Here is a 20,243-nt window from a genome sequence, read left to right as displayed (position 1 = left end):
CAAATATTAGGGTCAACATTTTGCACAAACAGTATGAATCCATGGTTCTATGCTGCCTTATGTCATATGTTACAGGCTTGTTGTAGTATTGAAGTGTGGGAAACATTTGTTTGGCCAACATTAGGCCTCCTAATACCAACTGACTGTTATTTGAATGCTTTAGCAACCATAGGTATTTTCGATGACAATGCACATCCCTTAATTGCCACTTTATCAAATTAATACTCTGGGTAAGATAATATGCCATGTTACAAAGTTAACATCACTTCACCCTGATTCCATTAACATGATAGTGACTTCAATTTACTCAACTAACATTTAACACACATAGTTCCCAGTCCAAAAATCCCCCTTTGGGATGTGTTGGAATGGGAGGTCTACAAATAGAAAGTGTGTAAATTATCTTTAGCTCATCTACATGAGCTACCACTACTGACTCAGAAGCCCCAGGTTCATGACCAGACTCTCCATGTGAGGATGTGGGACCCTGTGCAATTCTTTGCTGGTGACAAATTGGACAGACCAAAATAAAATCAAGTATAACATAATGCATAACCTTGGGGAATTCTTTAAATGTATATATTTCTTAGTAATATGGTCCAATGTTAATGTTTTTAAAACAAAACATGATGAAAATGTTTGAGCTAAATACAGTGTGCAAAGAAGCTTTACAAAATGAGAAAAGCTAACTTTTGCTTAACATTTAACAAAATTGTTTGTACAAAACTGTATTTCATTATTTTACACTTTTATGAAAAATGGATAAAAAAGTATGTAACAAAATTACTCAGTGATTACGAAATAGATGTTTTTTGAGTGACTTACCAAAGAAGTATCATAAATCACTCTCACTGGCTGTAAAATTAAAAATAAAGAATAGTTTTCACTTTTAAAATAATGTTCACTGGTAGAATAATCAATTTTTAAGATACATACTGTACATACATTAAAGTTAAAAAATACAACTTTATGTAGGTAATCTCATAATATTTTCAGAAAATTATATGTATTTAAAACTGTACAAAAACTAATACAGTGGACAACCATTAAAATGCTTGTTAACCAATTTTAAACTTAAGCAACATATTTACAGTGAATTTTTAGAAATTAACAAAAGGTGATAAAAATAAAAAAATACATTTCATTTAATTGTGACAAAAAATATGCAAATAAAAACAGCAACATAGTAAAACAGTGAGGTTAGTGCCGCCGCCACATAATTTCACAGTGCTCAAGCTTGAATGATTGCATGTCCTGATCCCTGTGAAGTTTGCCCTCCTGACACTCTGTCTAGAGTTTGTTCTTGTCTTGTGCAGGGTGCTGCTAGTAGATCTTCATATGATGATTAGACATAAATTAATATGTCTTCATTTATTTTAATTTGGTACATGAATATTTGCTTTTTAAGACATGGTTTCACTTTTTAGTTTCAAGGGATTGACCGCTCTTTTAGCAATCTCGTATAAGGGACAATCCCCATCAAATTCCGAGGGGAACGCTGTAACAAATATAAACTAGAAATGCATTTGCTTCTTTGAACTCCAAGTATTTTAAATCCAGAGGGTAGAGCCAATTGCTTGGTGAGTTTACAAATTGTTTAAATAAAGAGAATCAAAAAATTAATATTGATTTTTCTTTTGGAAACCTGGTATAACCTGAGTATGATATTAATTTATTTTCTCTGAAAAACGATAACAATAGCTATACTATACAAGGGCAATAACAATAATAATAATTCACAACTTTTTTTCTTTTTAGAAAATAAAAGAATGCAGTCGTTCAACAAGTCACTCTCAACTCCAGACTTTTTCTTGAAAGTTTTCTCGGGATTGGAAGTTTACTATCCTTGGCTTTCTCTTGTCTTCATTATTATATTTTCTTTCGCCGTGATAGGAAATGTTACAATAATATGTATCATAAAATGCGAGGAAAATCTCCACACGCCGATGTACGTTTTCCTTTGTATTTTGGCCATGATTGACATTGGCTTATGTGTTTCCACAATTCCGAAGATTCTACAGATAATTTTGTTTAACGTCCAAGCCATCTCCTTTCATGCCTGCTTTTTCCAAATGTTTGTCGTTCTGTGCCTGAGTGCGATGGGATCCGGTGTGCTGGCCGTGATGGCTTATGATCGTTATGTTGCCATCTGCAATCCCTTACTTTACGCCTCCATTCTTACGCCGGCATCTATTGCTAAAATCCTTTTAGTAGTTTTTCTACGATGTATTATTTTAACTGTCATGCAACCTGTCCTGGCTTCAAGGTTACCTTACTGCTCATCTGTTGTCTATCAGTGTTACTGTGATTACATTCCTGTAGCGAGACTATCCTGTGTGGATATAACACTGAATAATATTTACGGACTGTGTGTTGCCTTCTTAATAGTTGGTATGGACTTCATTTATATAGTTTTTACATATGTTAAGATCATTAGAGCTGTATTAAAACTGGCATCCAAAGCTGCGTGTGTCAAGGCTTTCAGTACTTGTGGCACTCATTTTATTGTTATTTTGTATACTTACACAAGCGCCCTGAGTACATTCTTAATTAACAGGTTCGGACAATGTCAGTCTCAACAGATAATTGTTATAACAACTATGCTCCATATTATTTTACCGTCGGTGCTAAACCCACTTGTTTATGCGTTAAGGACTAGGGAAATCCGTGAAGGTATTGTGAAACATTTTCTTAGGAGAACGATCTGTCTAAAAAAATAGTAATAATTAAAAAATAGATAGATAGATAGATAGATAGATAGATAGATAGATAGATAGATAGATAGATAGATAGTAAAAAAAACTTGTTTAATGCACTTAATTAAATCATAGACGGGGGTTCTTTATTTCGAGTATGAAACATTCTTTTTACGTGGATGCATTAGCTTTGTGCTCAGAACACATAACATACTTATGGTAAATTAAATTAATTTCTGTGTGTAGAATTGAAATAATTGAATCCACTTTCATTAAACTTAAATTCCATTTTTATTAATTTGTTTTTTTATGTGAATCCAACTAATCCTTATATTTGAATAAAAACTGTGGACAGTGATGCGATTCAACAAATCCAACACAAAAAGCTTGTTAAGCGTTTCCAAGAATACAAAGCTGTGGAGATCCCTTGGCATGTTATCAAAAGGGCAGTTCTTTATGCAAACTATCATACATGTTGTAATTCTGGGATAGTCATATACATAAAACTTAATTATCAATCAGAGGGAAAATGGGAGTGCCATGTTATGAAGATATGAAACGTCTTAATTTTGAGCAATATACACATAAAATAAGTGATTAGTGACAACAGTCCCTGGAACGGATTATGCTTCTGTTGAAAGAACACATTCTGATTTCTTTGTTTAAACAGAAATTAATCTTGTTAGTGTGACATTTAACAAATTTAAGTCTATGTAACTAGAAAACATAGAAGTATCTTAAATTAACTAAATGAATTGCACACCCCCAATAGTTCATTTTTCGGGTGTTAGATAGATAAAAGTCCTGGAAAATCGTTAAAGAGATAACAAACAAATGATTTAAGCAGGCGCTGAATATTTCAAACCAGAGGTGTTCGATTCCGATCATTGCGACCTGCCGTGGCTTCATCTTTTCCATTCAAATCATTTTATTAATTAATGAACCGTTTTTAATGCTTATTAACTTTACCTTAATTGAATTTCTATTCAAGACTAAATTATTTCTTTTTTCCTTAATTAGCGGTCAAACTAAGAGGATACAAAACCATCCAAATCATGAACAGCTGACCTGCGTCCATTGTAAAATATCTCACACAAAAAAGAAAGGTGAAGCTGTTAGTAATTTTTATCTGCTCAGGTCCACAAAGCATTTTGATAGCGCTGTTAAAAAAAATGTCTGTTTTGGAAATGTGTACTTTGTCAGAATGAGAGCATCAAAAAGACATAGCATTAAATAACATGTTCAATTAACAATAAGACTCGGTTTCTAATTAAGATACTGAATGGAGTGAAATTGGTTGAAGTTTGAGGTCCCAACATATGGTCATCAGTTGACTCACTCCACATCTCATTTTTGTTTTGCCGCCATGAAAATAAAATTGAAAGAAAGAAAACGAACCAGAGGATGAAGTTTTAATAGATATTAAAATGAATGAAAAAGAAGTCTTTGTTAATAGCAGAAATGTGTCATTGGTTATAAAAATAGCAGGAAGAAACCCCTTCAGGCACTGCTGTCCTTAAGAATTGGACACCCCTGGTCCAAACCCACGAGAATAACATTAAATTTCAACATTCCATTTGTTTGCTTATTTAAATCCTGCAGTTGAAATGTGCCTAACCTATTTCAGCAGCTTAAGGGACAAGGCAGAAAACAGCCCTGATTGTTTTAGAACTGCACTCCCAATGTTCTGGCCGTGGTAGACGTTGTAATTTCTTAATTGCTCTCAGATCCGCTCAAAGTTTCTACACTGGTCGTCTTCTGCCTCTCCCCTAATTTTTTTTTAACTTTATTTATTTATTCATTTACCTTCCATCCTCAACCCTGTTTCTCACGTTCCTTCAACCTTATCCACCGAGTTCTCTAAGATATATAAAATGCATAACGAGCACAGTGCTCAGTAGCTGTTCAGCCACATGACCTTCAGAATCCTTCAGCCCGTCATTAAGAGATCTATAGATAGATACAGTATGTGGTTTACTTCGGAACTGGCGGACTCACGGGTTGCTACTGTCTTGTGTGACAGAAAAATCACTCCAAATGATTTTAGCAATAGTTTTGCATTAACAGAGCACGTGAATCTTGATCTGTTTCTTGACATACAACAGTGAACAGACATGTCATTGTTAATACTGAAACTTCTGTGCCACTCGAAAGAAATAACCTCTGAAAAATATTGATTACATCTTGTGTCATCCTCCTAAGCTACTTCACCTGGTGAGGGTAGAAGTTCTAAAAAAATAATGCTACAAATAAAACAATAAGAAGAGGAAAATAACATTTTCCTAAATGTCACAACGATTTCAACACCTAACACTCTTTATCCCTCTGCGAATATAATTTCTTTCATTTAATAATATTTTAATGATGTTTGTTGATCAATACAAAGCATAATGTAAAAAAGTAGGCTTTCAACTGGCGTGAATTGCATCAAATTAATTTTTCATCTGTAACCAAATAATAAAGGTAAAGATGAAGAAGCTCAGTGTAATGTCTTTTATTTGTTTGCTGAACACGTACTTAAATTCTGTAGTTGTGGTGAGCTGAATCTATTTGGGGCGGTTATAAGACGTCAGAAAACCTATAGAAGAGAAGGGCCACAGAAAGAAACAATAGGGACACAGTGAATATAAAAAAGGTCTATTTCATGATTAATGTTGAAATTTTGATTTTAATCTCGAAATTTCAATATTAATCTCATAGTTTATTTCATCATTAAAGTAGAACACCATGAACTTCATCTTAAACTCAATGTTTAATTTACTCCATCCATCCATCCTTTTCCACTTATCCAAGATCGAGTTGTGGAGGCAGCAGCTTGAGCAGAGATGCCCAGACTTCCCTCTCCCTGGCCACTTCTACTAGCTCTTCCGGGGGGATCCCGAGGCATTCCCAGGCCAGCTGAGAGACATAGCCCAAGGTTATTATAGTTTTGCCTTTCATATTAGTTTTTATTTCTATAATTTTTCTGACCTTACTTGGAAATTGAGTTTAGTTTTAGTTTTCCTTCATCGTGTATTTTTGGTTTTATAGCTTTTATTTTACAAAGACATTTCTATTTTATATATATATATATATATATATATATATATATATATATATATATATATATATATATATATATATATATAGTTTCATTTTAGTAATTATAAATGGTTAAAAAGCTACTATGGAGTTTAGTTTTTGTGTCACAATAAAACAGAACTATACACTTAACAGGTTTGGATATAATATGAATTTAATGTTAGTGGAAGCTTGCTACACTACACAACACACTTTACTATTTGGTTTTGTTTTTGTCTGATAAAAACAAGCATAATCAAAACCAGGTACTGAATATGAACAATTTTACACAATTTTATAATTTTTAAAATATTTTCTATTTCATTTGTGCAGAACAAATCTGCACGGACAGTTTGCACTTTTTTTCTTTTCCTTTTATTGCCCAGAAGGGCCAATCTGTAAAGAACTTTAGGTGAATTTTAAGGTATGAGGGTTTTTTACTCTAAATGTCTACAGCGCACAACATATCCTGCTCCAACAACAATGTGCTTATAATGAATGCCTTCAATATTTCATTCAAAAATGTGAAACACTGGGCTTTGTTATTTTCTGTCATATTGATCTCTGATTCCATCTCAGGCACAAACAATTTATAGACAGAATTTTGCACCTGGAGGCCTGGAAAGATATAACACATAAGAAAAGAGATTCTACTGTGTTCTGACAGGTGTGACCATGAAAATCACTGGGGTTAAGGAAATACAGGGGTTTTAGGCTTGAATTAGTGTTCAGACCCCATCTAGCTGTATTGAGGGAAACAAAGAAAAACAAGCATGTAGTGTGAAGGTTAGGGAGAGTGAGACTTGAATAGCCCATGTATAAGAATGGTAAACCCTTAATGAGCAGATCACGAGCAGGTAATAAGAGTATGGACAGGCACAGAATGACAGAGACAGCATCTGAGATTAAGAACAATTTATACATTATCTAAACCTGTTTATCCAGAGCAGGATCACAGGAACCTGGAGCCTACCCAAGCAGGTTTGGATGCAAGGCAGGAAAAATCCCTGGTATGCAATATGTATGATATGGCTGATGTTAAGAACAAAAAGAATATGATATTTCAACTATCTGATTTGAGAGAGAGAGAAACATTGAAAAAACGGGGACAGATATTTTAAAGCATAATTCTGCAACTGGATTATTTTCACAATATCAGGCATTTTGAGCTGTGAATTTTAACTAAAAAAGGATAAATGAATAAATATAGAATAAATAGAAAAACAAATTAGTATGTTTAGCTTTTCACCACTTGGCAGACTCTCTTCTCCCACCTACCTGTAGTTCAGTAGAGACATTCCCAACTCGGGAATTTTATAAGGTTTGTATTGCTTCATTGTTAAACAACGTTTTTAAAGTAAAAGTGATTGGTCAGCAACAATATGCTGATCTTGTATGATGACCTTGTCAGTCACTCGATCAGTGCTGTTTTATTTTCAAAAATCGGGAGTGGTTTCCCCTAGACTTTCTCGTGTACTCAGATATAGAGATGGATATTTGAGGACTAAACTGCAAGACAATGATTATATTATGTACATTAAAGAACCATCATATCAAATGAATAATATACTGAACAATTATTATAAAAATAAAGTTGAATAAATTGGACTCTGCATCTGCTTGAATAAAAAAAATATCGAGGATGTGTTACCACTTCTGGTTAATGGATTTGGCCCAAAAATTAATACAGATCTACAGTTTTGGTGTAACAACCACATGCAAAATTTCATTCATCTATCTAGTTGCGTTTTTGGGATATCGTGTTTATACACACACACACACACACGCACACATAGTTCCAAAAAATGGTATTTTCGGACTCGGGGAGTTCTAAAACGTCAAGATTCATCTAAATGTCAAGTATACTTTCTCTATACTTTGTGTACATCGAGTGCGAAGTGACAGGTGAATTACTGTCAACAAAAAGCAGGCACCTGAGATATAAACTGATTTTTCTGTCCATACGGTAAAGTTTTTGTTGAGCAGCACATTCCGATTTCAGGCATTTGAATTGTATCTTGATTTACAATAAGTACAAAGAACGGCGGCACAAGTAAATCGCTTTCTATTCCTCACCCTTTACACACGTATTTAGCTTGCTCTGTCGCTGCAAATACTGTGTGAAAACCCACCCTCCGTCACCAGCCGCCATTCACTGGATGAATACGTGTGGACAGCTCGAGTTGGATGGCTTTCAGTTTTAGAATTAAATGTTATAAAGGTTAAAAACTAACAGCAAGAAAATTAATTCAAAAATGAAAACTAAAATTATTTTAGTAAATTATTATTTTACTTCAGTTAGTCTTTCCAGCTACTTTAATAGTTTTGTTTAGTTCTAGTTTTTCATTTCAGTTTTCTTAATTATTTTATTTCAGTTCATGAAAATGTTTTTTTAATAATAGTTTCAATTTTTATTTTAGTTTTCGTTAACTATAATAATCTTGACATAGTCCCTCCAGTGTGTCCTGGGTCTACTCCGGGGCCTCCCGGTTAGACGTGCCCTGAACACCTCACCAGGGAGGCGTCCAGGAGGCATCCTGATCAGATGCCTGAGCCACCTCATCTGACTACTCTCAATGCGGAGAAGCAGTGGCTCTATTCTGAGCTTCTCCCAGATGACCGAGCTTCTCACCCTATCTTTAAGGCAAAGCCCAGACACCCTGCGGAGTAAACTCATTTCAGCCGCTTGTATTTGCAATCTCATTCTTTTGGTCACTACCCACAGCTTATGACCATAGGTGAGGGTAGGAACATAGATCAACCGGTAAACTGAGAGCTTTGCCTTTAAGCTCAGCTCCGACACAGAGCCTGCATCACTGTGGACGCCACACTGATCTGCCTGTCGATCTCCGGCTCCATTCTACCCTCACTTGTGAACAAGACCCCAAGATACTTGAACTCCTCCACTTCGGGCAGGATCTCGCTCCCAACCCTGAGAGGGCACTCCCTCCTTCTCTGGCTGAGGACCATGGTCTTGTATTTGGAGGTGCTGATTCCCATCCCAGCCACTTAACACATGGTTGCGAAAAGAGTTGGAGCTGAAGATCACAGCCTGATGAAGCAAACAGGACAACATCATCTGCAAAAAGCAGTGAGACAATCCTGAGCCCACCAAACAGGACCCCCTCAGCGCCCTGGGTATGCCTTGAAATTCTGACCATAAAAGTTATGAACAGAATCGGAGAAAAAGGGCAGCCCTGGCAGAGTTCAACTCTCACTGGAATGGATTTTACTTACTGCCGACAATGCGGACCAAGGTCTGGCACTGACTGTACAAGAACCGAACAGGCCTTATCAGGGGGTCTGGTACCCCATACTCTCGGAGCACCCCCCCACAGGATTCCCCAAGGGGCATGGTTGAATGCCTTTTCCAAGTCCACAAAACACATGTAGACTGGTTGGGCAAACTCCCATGCACTCTCCAGGACCCTGCCAAGGGTGTAGAGCTGGCCCACTGTTCCAGAACTAGGACAAAAACCACACTGTTCCTCCTGAATCCGAGGTTCGACTATCTGACAAACCTTCCTCTTCAGGACCTCTAAATACACTTTTTCAGGAAGGCTAAGGAGTTTGATCCCTCTGTAGTTGGAACACACCCTCCGGTCCCCCTTCTTAAAGAGGGGGACCACCACCCCGGTCTGCCAATCTAAAGGCACTGTCCCCGATGTTCATGCGATGTTGCAGAGGCGTGTCAACCAAGTCAGTCCTACAACATCCAGAGTCTTGAGGATTTCTGGGCGTATCTTATTCATCCCCGGGGCCCTGCTACCAAGGAGTATTTTGACCACCTTGGTGACCTCAGTTCCAGAGTTGGGAGAGCCCACCTCCGAGTCACACATAATACATTAAATTCAAGATATTACAGCTCTCTGAATGTTTACAATACTAGGATTTATACTTAATATCATTTTCATAATAAAATGCATTAAAGCATGTACTGTGCATTATGTTTTACAGATGAAGTGTTAACATCATTTAAATAATTTAAACTGTAAATAATTATAAGTGTGGATGGAACAGTGGTGCAACGGCAGCACTGCTGCCTTGCAGTAAGGGGATCAGATCCAGGGTGTTCCCTTCCTGGAATTTGAAAGTTTTCCTAGTGGGTTTCCTCAGTTTGTCCTGGCTTCATTAGAACAATCTAGTATGAGCACAGGCCATTCAGCCCAACAAAGCTTGCCGTTCCTTTCCACTTAATTATTCTAAAATAACATCAAGTCTAGTTTTGAAAGTCCTACTATCTACTACACTTAGTAGTGTATTCCTAATGTTTGTGATAAATGTACCCTTAACAAGTTTCCAACTGTGATCACTGGACTAATTCCCTTCAAAATTTTAAACACTTCAGTCATGTCTCCTCTTAATCTTTTTTTGCTTAATCTGAAAAGCCTCAGCTCTTTTAATCTTTCCTCATACCTCATTCCTTATAGCCCTGGAATCATCCTAGTCACTCTTCTCTGGACTTTTTCTGGTACTGCTGTGCCCTTTTTGTAACCTGAAGACCAAACCTGTACTCCAGATGAGGCCTCACTAGGGCCTTGTGAGCTTGACCATAAGCTTATTGGATTTGTACTCTGTACCTCATGCTCTGTAACCTAACATTTTATTAGCCTTCTCTATGGTTTCTGAACACTGTCTGGAAGTGGATACTGTAGAGTCCACTATGACTACTAAATCCTTCTCATAAAGTGTACTTTTGATTTTCAGACCTCTCATTCTTTATTCTAATCTAACATTTCTACTTCATATATGTAATACTTTACTTTTACTTACATTAAATTTTATCAACCACAAATGTGCCCAAGCCTGTACGCTGTCTAAGCCCCTCTGTAACGATTCAATGGATTCTAGATTATCTGCCAATCCACCTATCTTGGTATCATCTGCAAACTTAACCAGCTTGTTAACTATATTCCTACCCAAATCATTTATATATATTAAAAATATCAATTACCCTAGCACTGACCCCTAAGGGACACAACACTTAACATCAGACAACTCTTATGGGGTTCCTTGCATAACCCTAGAGCCAATTCTGCACCCATCTACACACAACACCCTGTGCTCCCACTTCTTTTAGTTTAATGCCCAACCTTTGTCACCTTTACTTTTAATAGTGTAGGGCCCCAAAATGCCATAACCCCAGGGTATCCAATCCTCCTTAACCCAGCACTGGTAGTAAGGCAGGACATACCTGTTCTAAGATAAAAGTATTATTATTTATTATTATAATTATTATTAGTGTATATTTCTTAGACCCTTACTGAAGACCGCATACAAATTCCCTATATACAATATACTTTACGAAAAGAGATCAGACTGTGAAGATTCTATGGAAGTAATGAGTGCAAAGGGTAGGATAATTATTTAAGATGTTAAAAAAAAAATTGAAGTAGAAAAACATAGCAAATAAGTCAAAACGTACATAATATACTTTCACTACCTAGATAGCTTTAAACGCAGTTAATCGTATAGGTGTTTATGTATAATTCACCATTATGCCATTTTAAATACAGTTCATGATATTGGATGCAGCAGAATCAGTGTCATACAACTAACAATGTGCATAGCAACTGTAAACGACATGGCTGTGGCAAAGAAGGAATGCTTCAAAATGGCAGCACCAATGAAAAAATATATATATATAAATGATTCAAAACTACATATTATTCATATTTAAGACAGTGAGGGGTTGGTGACTGCCAAAAATTCCCCTATCCAACAGTTCAGACAAATAATCAGTTAGGTATTGTACAATTTCTACTCACTGTATATTACAAGTCCAGCATGGGGTTAAATCAGGCCTTTAGTAAGAAAAAAGACATGGTGCTATGACTCCTGTTTGCATACATTATTGAAAATATTTCATATGATACAGTATGGTGGCTGATATAGTGTAATGCCATTTCAGGGAAACTAAATTGAAGCAACGTTTTAGAAAAAATAAAAATAAACAGTTTTAAGAGTGAGGCAACAGTTGCAGCAAGGTTATTGGATCAAACTATTATGCTCCTGAAACTTGAAATGCATTTCACAGTAAAATCAGCAGTTTTGTATCAATTCTTATAGTGTCAAAAAGCGTATGTATAGTATTTAAAAGTGTATATATGGAGAGGTAAGTCCCATATGGACACTTAAAATGTTTATTTAACACTGGCGATTTTACAGTATATAGTTGCTAGGAATTTCTCTTGGTATCATACGCATCAACAAAATATAAGTAAATAAAATGAACAGCATTACATAGAATATATGACATCATTACAACATTTTACAGCAGTAGTGATATACTGAGTAAGTCTTAATAACGTAACCATCATTTAAGTTGAATGTAGATGTTTGGAGATCAGGAGGTGAGGAGTTGCATCAAAGACTGTTTTTAACCAGAGTGACTTTAGCAAGAAATAAACTATTTACTGTATGTGTCAATGGGTCTTGCTTCAAGCTGATGTTTTTATGATGTTAATAAGTGAAAGAGATAGTTACTCAGGTGGGTATAGTCTTTGAATATATGAGATGTGATTAAAAACTACAGTGAATGCTGCTGCCAAGCACCATCCAGTGAAAAGGCAGGGATCTTCAATAAGGGAAGTGGTGCATTGAACCTTAATAACAGAGTGTGACAATTTTCAACTTGTTCGATGTACTCAGTTGGTTGTAAACTACAGTTAAGAGAAGGTTTATTTTAAAGTGCGACGTAAATCACGTATCGCGAATAACGCTTTAAGATTAAATTTTGTTTCAAACTGCAAAAAAGTGCTAAAGAAACAAGCAAAATGTTCAAATTAGTTTATGGTCATGTTGCAGTGACCATGAAGATAGTTTACAAGTGGAGAGAAATTCCGTAATGGTTGCGAATTGGTTGAAGATGAGGAGAGAACAGGATGTTCTTTGACATTAAAAACCCAAGAGAATGTTGAACGAGTAAGCGAAATGATTCGATCAAACAGGCGATTGACTATTAAGGAAATTCTGATGATCTGAGCATCTCTTAAAGGTCCATTCAAAACATTTTAACAACAGATATGAGCATGAGGCAAGTGAAAGCAAAATTTGTTCCACATGTTTTGACAGTTGAACAAAAGCAATAATGTTAGTCAATTACATTGGAGTTGCGTGATCGCGCCGCATCAGTTTCCAGTGTTTTAAGAAATGTCATCACGGGAAATAAAATTTGGGTCTGTGGTTATGATCCTGAGACTAAGGTTTAGAGTTCTCAATGGAAATCACCCAGTTCTCCTTTTGCGAAAAAAGAGTGTCAATGAAGATACAACATCAAGGTGATGATTACTGTGTTTTCTGACCTTGATGGAATTGTGTGAGCTGGGATTGTACCCAGGAACACTACAGTGTGCTCTGAATGTTATAAGGGCTTATTAGAGTGTACAAAAATATAATGTGTGTAGAAAATGACCTGAGAACTGGGCACTACAGTATTGTGCAGATATAATAATGTTGATGTGGCAAATAGTGGTAAAACTATGATTTTGCCATATCTGGCCAAGGATTTTTTTTCAGTTGAAAGACATTATGAAGATGCAGAGCAAAACTTGTTTATATAAACTGGACTGTAAGCTACAAGGCAAAAAGAAACTTTATAATTAAACTAGACATTAAGCCCGTTACAATAACGGGCGCTAGAAGAGTAGTGTATAAACATTAGTAGGAACAGTCTATATTAAATAGCAAGGGACCTTGACCTCATTCTGTTTCTTGTCTTAATTTTTTTCTGTCAAAAATATTTTTGCAAGAAGTCTAAAGTAAAATAATAATAAAAATAAAATAGAAACATATATCACAATACAGTAAGTATAATTAATATTACCTTAGTGTAAAACTTTGTAACAATCTGTAATACACAATATCTGAAGAAGATATTTAGGAAAAATGTTCTATTTTTTTACCTCATGAAATTTTTCTATTAAATTTCATTATAGGCAACATTTCTTGTAAATATTCTGTCTGAGTTTGGCAACAGTTTGCCTTGTTCAGGACCATCTACAACCTTGACAACGACATCTAGAAAACTTCTAACTCTTGATAATGAAACATATAACTGACTGTGGCTGAATACTGGTTCTGGCAAGTAAATGCCAACTTTTTTTAAGATTTGCTCTTGTGAGTCTTTCTCTTTTAACATTTTTAAGACGCTCATTTTCTTTTTCTTTAATCATTCTATTTGCTCATATTTTTCTTTGTCATTCAGCCTTTCTTTTGCTGATGTTTACTTGTTGAGCTGTCCGTTCTTCCAGGAGATGTTGATTATATAGGATTTGATTTTCTGTGTCTTTTGTCCTACTTGACATGTCCTTTTTTGTAAGTGGCATGTTGCTAGTATGCCTCGCAGTTAGGAGACCCGGGTTCGCTTCCTGCGTAGAGTTTGTAGGTTCTCCCTGTGTCTGCGTGGGTTTCCCCCGGGTGCTCCGGTTTCCTCCCACAGTCCAAAGACATGCAGGTTAGGTGGATTTGCAATCCTAAATTGTCCCTAGTGTGTGCTTGGTGTGTGTGTGTGTCCTGCGGTGGGCTGGCGCCCTGCCCAGGGTTTGTTTCCTGCCTTGCGCTCTGTGCTGGCTGGGATTGGCTCCAGCAGACCCCCGTGACCCTGTAATTAGGATGTAGCGGGTTGGATAATGGATGGCTGGATGGATGTTGTTAGTAGATACGTCCGTAATATTTTCTCTTACAGTAATACTGGCCTGGATGTGGCTGTAATATGCATCACTGTATTGTGTGCCTTTAATTTTCTCTTAGAGTAATACTGGTTTGTATTTCCGTAAAATACCTGTAATTTTCTCTGACAGTAATACTGCCTTTGATATCTATAATATGACTTTCATTTTCTGTCACAACAGTGGGTAATCGGCAGAGTTTCCCCAGCAACTGATGTAATGTGTGGCGTGCAGCTGATAATCGTCCCCGTGGCGTCTCCCCAGCAAGTACTGTGCAGTTCTCCAGCAAGTATTTTAATCTGTGCTGGCGTGCAGCTGATTATTGTATGTGTGGCATTTCCCCAGCAACAGATTTTATGTGTGCGGCCGCGACTATCCAATCAGGACTCTCCCCAGCAATGATGTCCTTTATTTGCTTATCATGCGCGACCGCCTCTAGGCCATTCACTGTGTGCCCAGCTTCCAGTGTGTGTGTGTGTCCACAGTGCCGTGCGCATGGGCGGGGCGTGGTGCGATGCGAGGTGCGGCCCCGCGCATGTGCACTTCACTAGAAGACACACACACAAGGACACCTGGACGCACACAGGGGTTTTATTAAAGAGGATGCCTCGTTTTTCTTTCCAAATCAAGGAAGTGTTCCCTGGCTTCAGTCTTAAATGCTCTTTCTTTTAATTTCCACTGATGTCCTTGAGTATGTAATACACCCTTAAGGTGAATGAATTCTGCTGCATCTAATTTATCAATGCCTTTGCAGATTTTAAATGCCTGGATTAGGTCCCCATATAGTCCTCTGCTCGAGACTAAAGAAGTTTCATTCTCTGAGTCTGTCAGAGTAGGACATGTCCTAAAGTCCCATGATGCATTTGGTTGCTGTCCTTTGCACAGTTTAAAAGGCTTCGATCACTTTCTTTTACCAAGGTATACAGAACTGCACACAATTCTCCAGATGTGGTCTTAATAGTACATTAAATAGTTTGAACATGACATTCCTTGACTTATATTCAGCAGTTTTTATGATATAACCTGACATATATTTGCCTTTTTAATTGATTCTCTATCACAGTGTTCGTGTACTATGAAAGTTTTTTTTTTTGTGTTTGAAGTGTGTTATTCAGTTAATCAATACGGATTTGCACTTCTGGTGTAATACGTTTTTTCTTAAGCATGAAGTTAATTGATTTCACCTGGTAATTGTGTAGTGAGACTTTTGAGAGAGCAAGAAAGGGGAGTATGAATAAGCATGGATAAGTATGGAGAAGCAGTTTTGCAAAGAGGAAAAACTGTGACCAGTGTGTGCAGACGACTGACGGGACCAGAGGAGAATCATTAAGGTGGCTTGGAGTCCTAGAGAATTGTTTTTGGCCTGATCATATATTATAACTGGTACTAGGTTTGTTTAGGGTTGTATTTAGATGTTTTTTCCTCCTTTGTATTCTAGTCTGTTTTCACAGCCACCTCTCCTATACAGATGCTGTTATCAAGTGCATGACTGAGGTCTTAAGAGTCTGTTTGGGATTTGATCCTTCTCCCCCAGTTGAATGGAATTCTTTGCCAGCTCTCTGCTGATTAAAGACTGTGGAAATGTGGACTTCTATTCATGGACTGTAAATATTGCACAGAGAGTGTTTTAATGATTTTAATGTTTTAAATAAATTTTATTTGTAAAAAGGCTTGTTAAGTCTGCTCTTTAGGTAATTGCATGTGTCTGTTTCTGGTTCCCAGAGGAAGAATAAGAAAGGTAAGAAGGGGACAATAGTGGCAAAAAACATAACACATTACAAATAAGATAGAAAGGTAGTCTCTTGGATTGGGAGTCCCTGTGCCCACAATAAACTGTGGCAAAGTGGCAAAGTCAGGACTTTATCGCCTGGTGCCATCTGTACATTGCTTAGTCAATGAAAATGTTGTGTCAATATATATCCATAAATCTTTTTCAGAGGTTGCTTCCCATGTGACAATATCTTTAGTTTTAAATTGATGTTCCTTTTGTATAACAGCACTTTGCACTTTCCACATTAAACTGCATTTTCCAAGTGCCCTGCCCTGAAGCTTGTGCAAGTCATTTTGAATGCTTTTTGCTGTCTTCTCAGTGTCATCCCTCCAATTTTAGTGTCATTTGCGAAGTTCACAAGTTTACTAAGTATAATAGAATCAATATCATTTACATAAATCAGAAAAAAAGTAATGGTCCAAGGACATACTGAGGGGCTCTCCTGGTTAACTCATTTAATGCGGAGTATTCTCCTCTTTGTTTCAACTTCATCGAGGAACCCTTGCACATGTCTATGGATATTTGCTTGCCCATGACCTCATACATGTGTGCTGGCAAAGCTGAATGGGTTTAAACAATAATGGAAACTTGACAATTCCCGATTTCCAAAGATAATATCAGGCCTCCATTGAATTTGGGAACATTATTACCCAAGACACAGAGTTCTCATCAGCACTCCGATGTGTGGCAGTCTTTTCAAGCATGAAAAACTCTGACAGGAAAACACAGCACAAAACTGTCACACATGAATGGTCACACAATAAGAATCTTTTTTACAAATAAAATATGAAGATGGTCATCTCTATTTTAATGTAAAAGTAGACTTATTAAATATTACAGGGAAACATTACAGAATGTGTGTTTTTACATCAAACACCGTTTTATCCAGCTGGTGGGTTGCGGTCTCTTTAAACCCCTTCTTCTCTTGTTTTTCTGCGTTTTACTTTAAATGCAATTCCCTTTCTTGGAAAAGGAGTGACGATGTCGTTGTTTTGAAGCTTGTGCATTCTATGTGCAGCAATCAGTATGAAGTGTTGGTGTAAACTGATGTAAAAGCGTTGATACTATGTTGATGATACACGTCGCTTTACATAATTCAACTATTTCATTTTTGCTTTCTACTTTCCTTAATACAAAAGTACACACTCTGTATGATTAAAAGTTTCAACTCCCCGAACTCTGCTTCAATTCTACCATCCAGACTTCGTAAACAATACATAATCACCATTGTTACCTTTATATTCCCCGAGAGGTTCAGTTCAGTCTCCCTAAAATGTAACCTGTGAAACAAGTAAAAAGCACACACACGTACACACGCACACACTCACTCCCACACATACAGAAAGTGGAAATTAATTGGTAGGTCTGACAAAACAGATAAATAGAAATGGAAACAGGTTTCAATGTGCAACCTTCTTTATATCAACTCCAGTTGCACAGTGGGGCGACGCCGACAGCTTGGTAAGCTTCAGAACATCTAGATTAAGATATAATAATAATTATTATTATTATTAAAAATAATAATAGTAGTAAGCATAATAATAATAATAATAATAATAATAATAATAATAATGAATGTTGTTTTAAAAAATATTTTGATTTTGAAAGTTTTGATTTTCGTTTTTTGCTTATTTATTTATTTATTTTTATTTTTTTTTTCAGAAAACAATGCAGTCTTTCAACACGTCACTCTCAACTCCAGACTTTTTCTTGAACGGTTTCATTGGATTGGAAGTTTATTTTCTCTGGCTCTCGATTGCTTACATTGTTATATTTTCTTTTGCCTGTGCGGTAAATATTACTCTAATTTGTGTTGTAAAACTTGAACAAAATCTGCACACGCCGATGTACATTTTTCTTTGTGTTCTGGCGGTAATTGACATAGGTGGATGCGTTTCCACAATTCCGAAGATATTGCAGATAACAATATTTAATGATCGAGCTATTTCTTTTCATGTTTGCTTTTTACAAATGTTCTTTGTTCTCTTTCTGAGTGCGATGGAATCTGGTGTACTGGCCGTTATGGCTTATGATCGTTATGTTGCCATCTGCAATCCTTTACGTTACACATCCATCTTAACGCCTGCCACTATTACTAAAATCCTCCTAGTAGTTTTTCTGCGATGCATTGTTTTAACCGGCATGTTTCCTGTGCTGGCGTCAAGGTTGCCTTATTGCTTATCCACTGATGTCCCTCAATGTTACTGCGATCACATTCCTGTAGCTAGGCTGTCTTGCGCCGATATAACACTGAATAATATTTATGGGCTGTGTGTTGCCTTCTTGGTTGTTGGTATGGACCTCATGTATATTTCATTCACTTATATTATGATTATCAGAGCAGTATTGAAGTTGGCATCCAAAACAGCACGTGTCAAAGCTTTTAGCACGTGTGGCCCTCATTTTACTGTTATATTATATATTTACACAAGTTCCCTGCTGACATATTTGATTAACAGATTTGGACAAAATCAGTCTCAACAATTAGTTGTTATAACAACCACTTTATATCTCATTCTTCCATCTATATTAAATCCAGTTATTTACGCTGCAAGAAATAAGGAAATCCGTGAAGGATTTATAAAACTTTTTCTCAAGAAAACAACCCATTCAATAAAGTAAAAGTTTGAAAGTAATACGAATATGAGCGCGATCAAGTAAAACTAAAAGTATGTTACAAACGCAGCCAAAAATCCAGGTTGGTGTTGTCACACTTGACGTTTACTTGACAGTTAATCACAGTTGGCTAAGGAACATACTCCCTTCGATCTCCGAAGGCTTCCTTTATTTTAGCCACTACCCGGTGTGCAAAGCCACAAAAAGATCCACCTCCTTCTGATGCAAAGGTGCGCTTCATCTCCACTTAATCACAGCGGCTATTAATAAATTCCGTTTCTTACATTTAACAAGTCGTTAAACCCGATATTGTCTTTCAAGCATGGAACTGCGTAAAAAGATGTGGAACGCTTCTTGTCTCAGAAACCTCTATCAAATAAACAATTAATGGATTCAAAACTATAGCAGCTGCTGTGGTAACGCCTCCAGTCATTTTTTGCAGCTTAATGCCATGAGCTACAATGTCAATAACGCCCAATTGTTTTGATATAACATCAGAATTTGTGTTTATGAAATTTAAAAAGGAAAAATCGATACTGAGAATTTCAGGACTAAAGGGGAGTACCAAGGTTTCTTTGGATGTACTGGCATCTTAATTACCAGGTGATACTGCTAGACGAGATTTAGACAATGGGAATTTCAGTATTTTAAAAAAATCACGACGTAAGCATTTTGTTCAGTTTTAGACACTTATTAGTCATCCTGATGAAACCAATCACTTACAATAAGCAATGCCCGAAAAATGAATAACTTGTATAAATCTCAGAACAGATTTAACAACCTAATTAAAATTATAGGGCAAGACTTAATACATTCGTATGTATGCCTCTATTTTACATGATATGATAAAACAATGAAAAACATCTGTTACATATTTCAAGCGTCTTTTTATTATATTTATCATTTATGCCCCAGCATACATATATTGTGCTATTTTTGGAATTATATATTGCACAGAGCTAATTCCAAAGACCTAAAGTAGTGGAGGTGAGATTACTATACTGACTATTGACTAGTTGTGTTCATTTCTGGTAGCCGCCAAGTTGATTTAATTTAAATGGGGGTTTCAGTGCTGACTTTCACTTCGGTGCAGGCACATGTATAATGCATTTGCTCAATGAGCTCAGTACATGAATGTGCACATTGAGGCATGGTTGAAAATGTAACGTAAAAAATGAACAACAAACTGCAGTAGGCTAGCACGTAGAAGGTAATATCTGATTGACATGGAGGTACCCGACATATCAGTGTTAAAAATGGTTGTTAATTTTACAGTGCAAAACTGCTAAATATCAAAGGTAAACAACTGTAAATGTACAACGGTAAAACACTGAACTGAAATAGAGATCAATATAATACTTTTTACATTGTTAATACGTAAAAAATATATTCTTTTTCCGTGAAAACATGGTAATCACATCATCAAAAATC

General features: G+C 36.4%; 1 protein-coding gene across 1 annotated transcript; it reads left to right on the top strand.

The window, feature by feature from the left end:
* The first annotated feature begins 17,864 nt into the window (after nt 1-17,864).
* Nucleotides 17,865-18,818, top strand: LOC120524556 (olfactory receptor 52E4-like). Its single transcript, XM_039746389.1, has one exon. The coding sequence runs from the start codon at nt 17,865-17,867 to the stop codon at nt 18,816-18,818; it is 954 nt and encodes a 317-aa protein (XP_039602323.1).
* The last annotated feature ends 1,425 nt before the right edge of the window (nt 18,819-20,243 follow it).

This window comes from Polypterus senegalus, chromosome 2 (assembly GCF_016835505.1).
Source record: "Polypterus senegalus isolate Bchr_013 chromosome 2, ASM1683550v1, whole genome shotgun sequence".
NCBI lineage: Eukaryota > Metazoa > Chordata > Cladistia > Polypteriformes > Polypteridae > Polypterus > Polypterus senegalus.
Note: the sequence above shows the minus strand (reverse complement) of the source record. Positions and strands in the feature narration are given on the sequence as shown.